The sequence below is a fragment of the Trachurus trachurus genome (genome assembly GCF_905171665.1).
Source record: "Trachurus trachurus genome assembly, chromosome: 21".
Classification (NCBI taxonomy): Eukaryota; Metazoa; Chordata; class Actinopteri; order Carangiformes; family Carangidae; genus Trachurus; species Trachurus trachurus.
The window spans coordinates 33,807,351-33,813,350 of NC_139899.1; the positions used below are offsets into that span (position 1 = coordinate 33,807,351).

Below are 6,000 nucleotides of genomic sequence, written 5' to 3' on the forward strand. Positions count from 1 at the left end.
TGTGTTAATGTCTGTGGTCAGGACAGAAACCACATGATAACACATGCAGACGTTAGGGCTGACTAAAAAAAAATCAAATCATGAACCCGTGATCGATTTTTTTGTGTTTTTTTCCCTTTTGACACCGGTTCAGTTGTTACATTGGAATGAGTCGGCTACTTGGCATCCTGGAAACCTGCCTGATGTTGGTTTGCCGTACATTCATCATGTCGGCCACGAACGGCTCCTTACAGACACCTGAGGGGCGGAGCCAGACTGTCCCGGGCTCCAGACCAGTGGTTTTCAACCTTGGGGTCACGACCGGAAATGTCTTGTAATTGATGACTGAAAAAATGACTGATAAAAACATTTTTTAACTAATTATTATTCTTTTTAAAATTATAATTGAAAACACCACACACAGTCTTAAACAACTGTAATCTATACTTTCACTTTCTCAAATATCCACCTTTTTCCGAACGTCAAAAACGTGTTCTGCTCTTCCGGTGGAATTTTATGTTTACGTTTCCATGGTTTCAGTAGTCACGGTAAATGCATGGATTGTTTTTTTTTTGCTCAATAAAAATCTGTAAAAACGCATGGATCATCACAGCAGCTTTTAACAGTGGATATCACACAAATGGACATCCGTGTTAAAAGCCAGCGTTAATAGATCCATGCGTTTACCGCAACTGTGACAACGACTGAAAACCATGGAAACGTAAAATTCCACCGGAAATGCAAAATCAGCTTCCGGCTGGTTTTGACCATAGATGACGTTTGGAAACTTGTGGATAGAACGAGTTCAAATAAAATGCAGCGTATAAAAATATCTGAGCTGGTTCATCTTGATTGACGGGTCACCAGAGATTAGTGATGTCAAAATGAAACGGTTCATCATCTACAAATCAAAACGACATCGCTCCATCGGAACGTAGTCGCCGAGTCAGGACTAGCTGTGGATGAACTCTTGTACAGGTGCCAGGTAGTTAGAGCCAGGTGTGTGTTGGTACCTGAGGTGTCGAAGAGCAGCTGCTGGCAGGCTGCAGAGCTCCTCCAGGGGCAGCTGTACACCGCTCCTCTCTCCACCACGCCGCTCGAGTCCGACGTGTTGGCCCGGGGGGCGCCGATCAGGACGTCAGACCTGGGGGGACACGGGGACACGGTTACACTCTGGTTCAGGTGTCAACATGGGGAGAAAGTTTTCCAGGTAGCGCCTGTTAAAACTGTCACCACACTGCAAAAACTCTACATCTTTCCAAGAATATTTGTCTCATTTCTAGTCAAAATTAATCTCTTTCCACTTAAAGGGACAACGAGGAGTTTTGTTAAAGCGAAGTGTTTCCACACTACATTTATGAGCCTCCGCACCGTGAAATTCTTTGACCGGCGCAAGACAGACTCATGTTTTCATTCATCAAGAATTAAAGTCAGAGGTTGGAAGACGATCACATACCGTCGTAGTTCCCACCATAAACGGAGATTCGGCGGCGTTATTCTCATGACTCGCCACGAAACCGAAAGTAAGGAAACGCTGGTCGGCTCGCCCAGCATTTCCACCACCACTAATAATAACAAAATAACCATAGAGACAAAACCATAGATTTATCTAAAATGGACCATTAACAAGTGGTAACGTAGATTCATCCACATTAGAGACTTGAGACTTTTTTAGAACCAAATAGAAACTCCTCGTTGTCCCTTTAAGACTTGCATTAATACAAACATTCCGCTTACTTCTGCTTTAATGAGATAATAATGATTATTATTAATGACTTCATTGGACGCTGTGAATACGTTTCAACATGTGGAGTTTTCAGCTCTCTGTCATCTCTCCATCAAAACAAGAACGAGACGTTACAGTCTGAGGCAGCGAGCGGCTCCTTCAGCATCAGTGGTTCAACTAACGTCCAGCTGGACCAAACTGGACTCTGCTGTTGCTTTAAAGGGATAGTAGCATTTTTTTTGTGTGGTTGTATGATCTACAAATAGCCCCTAAGTACTTTAATTGCAGTAGAAGACTCTCTACACTCCTCCCGTTAGCAACGCCAGCCCATAATAGCCCTGCCCAGAGATTTACAACATACAGTGTTGTGAACAGACCCAAAGAAACGGCCTATTTTCACGGCCTAAAACCAACTGCTGATCGGTGGGCGCTAACCCTGGGCGGAGGGATACGTGAGTTGGTTAGGTCCAAATAAAAACTGTGTTTTTCCTGCACTTTGAAGGGCTGGAAAAAATTATATTATAGTGAACAATGGAACTGTGTATTTTTTTCAGGTAAAACCTCTTTTAGGCCGTGAAAATAGGCCGTTTCTTTGGGTCTGTTCACAACACTGTATGTTGTAAATCTCTGGGCAGGGCTATTATGGGCTGGCGTTGCTAACGGGAGGAGTGCAGAGAGTCTTCTACTGCAATTAAAGTACTTAGGGGCTATTTGTAGATCATACAACCACACTTTAAAAAAAATGCTACTATCCCTTTAACCTGATAGTGAACGTCTCTTCTCTGCAGCTACACCGTGTTTTCAGGGGCGGAGCTGCTGCTGCTGCTGCTGCTGCTTTCCCTCTGGTTATAAGGACACTGTCATTAGTGTCAGACAGAAAGTGTGTGAGAGTTACTGTAGTTACACTTTTAGGGAACAAACCCTTCATGTTGTTGTTGTTGTTGTGTGTGTTTGCAGACAGGGAGGGGGAGGGGGAGGGGCGGAGTACAGCAGCAATGGAGGACGAGAGAATCTAGATCACTACGACAACATCAACATGAGTTAATCAATGAAGGTCGATCGATAGCTGAGCTCCATGATTAGAAACACTGACGACTCAGGTTGGAGAGTTTAAAGGGATAGTTCAACATTCTCTGCAAATTGGCCCATTGCCATAATCCCTATAGTCATAGCAGTAGGTTCGTTACCTTTAATTGTTGGTGCAAGCTATTTTTAGAACGGCGGAGCAGAGCCGTGAGCTGCTCAGAGCTACGCTACGGAGGCTCATTATGGGATTTCTTGGTTTCCCTCATCAAACTCATCAAATACACAATCCAACAACTCCACAACGCTCTGGTGGACAAGTTGTGAGCTGCACATTCACCACGCTATGAGATAATAACACAACGTTACCACACAGAGTTGTTTTAGAGGGAAATTCATGCAAAACCACTGATGCACGTTGCCTTCAGGGACAGTTTTTCATCAAGCAGTCTCTGTATTTCCCTCCGCCGTTCTAAAAACAGCTTGCACCGACAATTAAAGGTAACGAACCCACTGCTATTATGACTATGGGCCAATTTGACAAAATGTTGAACTATCCCTTTAAAACTACAGAACCAGAATCTTCAGTCTGAGGTTCAGAACAAACTTCACTTGTTGAAAACACTCGACAGTCGTGTTGTTATCAGGAGCAGGAAGCAGCAGCAGGAGCTGCATCATAAACTAGAGCAGCAGGACACACACACACACACACACACACACACACACACACACACACACACACACACACACACACACAGTATTAATTACCCTTTTACCTGCAAACTCACAGCTTAACACAACCACAACCACAGGCTGCGTTTCGCTGCAGTTTGCACATTTTTACAGCGGCTGCTTGAACACACCTTAACTCTGCAGGTTAGGCCCTTTCAAAATAAAATACACACACACACACACACACACACACACACACACACAGGAAGTGTTCACCGTTTACCACCACAAACACTAACGCAGCAACAACAACATGTTTGATGAGGTTCAAACTGGTTTTAAACAACAACAGAAACAGAAACCCACTGGACCAGACAGGAAGTCCTTCAAAATAAAAGCAGGCAGCAGCAGGACGTTAGCGTTGGAGCTGCTTTCACCTCATCATGTTCCTACTGATTCAAACAGAATAGAATAGATTTGAAACCAAAAAAGAGATTTGAGAGCAAAAGAGAATAAGTGGCAATCAAAACATTTTTTTTTTTTTAGATTGAAACAGAACAGGTTGCAATTTTCAGAGCATATTTCTTCAACTTCAATCAAAACTAATGTTTGTAAGTAAAAACATACGACCATGTTGCTTATAAATCAGTCTGCTCTGCTTTCAAGTTAAAATACTTTGCTTGCAAAAGTCAAAAAAAAAAAAGTCAGCCTCAACTCCGCTCTATCAAAGTGGTTGACATGAATACCAGCCTTGTAACCTGGTGAAGATCAACTCCATTTATGTTGAAAAGACAATAAATCATCAAATACACAATCCAACAACTCCACAACGCTCTGGTGGACAAGTTGTGAGCTGCACATTCACCACGCTATGAGATAATAACACAACGTTACCAGACAGAGTTGTTGTAGAGGTAAATACAGAGACTGTTGATGAAAAACTGTCCCTGAAGGCAACGTGCATCAGTGGTTTTGCATGAATTTCCCTCTAAAACAACTCTGTGTGGTAACGTTGTGTTATTATCTCATAGCGTGGTGAATGTGCAGCTCACAACTTGTCCACCAGAGCGTTGTGGAGTTGTTGGATTGTGTATTTGATGAGTTTGATGCCAAGAAATCCCATAATGAGCCTCCGTAGCGTAGCTCTGAGCAGCTCACGGCTCTGCTCCGCCGTTCTAAAAACAGCTTGCACCGACAATTAAAGAAACAATTAAACAACAATAACACGTCACAGGTTTTAGATGAAGAACAACAGGAAGTGATGAACAGATAGAGTTCAGCAGCAGAGACAGATAGATGTTGTAACGCGGTTCAGTCTTAGTTTAGCTCTGTGGCCGACACAGTTTCAGAAGGAAAGAGGTTTTGGGGTTTTAACTTTGTAGTTCAACTCTTTACACTCACATCAGGTGGATTGTGTGTCTGCTAGTTGTTGGTGCTAATGTTTTAGTTGTTAGCTGTGAGGCGTTAAAGAGTTCATGCTACAAGAGTCTGATGATGATGATAGTAATCACTAACATGCACAGATTGCACCTTTCCTGTCTTGTACAAGCTGTTTTATCTGTGTGTTTTCTGGGTCCAATGAGGACACAAATAAAGATGAAACTGAAACTGAACTAAAAAAGAAAACTGAAACAACAAATGAAAAGTGATACAACTTACTACAACCCTACTTTTAACTGCATTTATAATGTTTTCTGTGGATTTCAGAGGCCCAGTAGGTCTGAGAGAGGATGAAATAGTAGTGATGGGGTTCAGATTATGAGTAGATTATGGCTGACAACAAGTAACACATCGATTATGTTAAAAACTCATTTTAGTGTTGAATAAAAAGCTTTCAATATCAATTTTTTGTCATAATCCTGATTTTACAGTGTTACATCTGTGTAACAACAGCTAACCCAGACTATGGGATGGACTGTTACATCTCACACACTGCAAAAACTCTAAATGTTTGGGGGTCAAAACTGATCTCATTCTACCTAAAATATGTACATATTTATACATATACATACATAGTTATAAAAAGTAGCTTGTTTTTAGACACTTTTTTTACTTCTTTCAAGCATATTTTCACTTGAAATAAGTAGAAAAATCTGATAGTGGATCAAGTTTTTCTTTCTTATTACAAACACAAAAAACTTGCTTTCACTGGCAGATTTTTCTACTTATTTCAAGTGAAAATGTGTTTGAAACAAGTGAAAATGATCTAAAAACAAGTTCATTTTTAGTTGATGAGTCTTATTTTAAGTGGAAAGAGATTAGTTTAGACTAGAAATGAAACATTTTGACAAGAAATAAGACAAATATTCTTGGAGTTTTTGCAGTGCTCCTTGTGTTTGAGGTTCTGAGGTTCACCAGTGTAGTTTCACTGGGATGGACAGAACCTGAACCTCATCATCCTCATCATGTCCTTCTTACTTCTTGTTGTCGCGGGTCTTGAAGAAGTCCACGGAGAAGCCGAAGTAGCTTCCCTCGGGTCCGGAGAACACGGCCGGTCCGTCCGAGTCCAGGTTGAAGGCGCCGCCGCCGCCGAACAGCCCGCACAGCCCAAAGACCAGCACCACGACCAGGACCCGAGCCATGGCTGCTGCCGAACCACC

General features: G+C 42.1%; 1 protein-coding gene across 2 annotated transcripts in view; it reads right to left on the reverse strand.

Moving 5' to 3' along the window:
- Positions 1–6,000, reverse strand: part of itgav (integrin, alpha V) — a 46,627-nt gene extending 40,627 nt beyond the window's left edge. For both annotated transcript variants that reach the window (XM_083996386.1, XM_083996385.1), the window contains exons 1-2: positions 5,819–6,000; positions 993–1,123 (exon numbers count right to left, since the gene is read on the reverse strand). In XM_083996386.1, the coding sequence (XP_083852512.1) occupies positions 993–1,123; positions 5,819–5,982 (295 nt within the window). In that variant the 5' untranslated portion in view covers positions 5,983–6,000. The remainder of the gene's footprint in view (positions 1–992; positions 1,124–5,818) is intronic.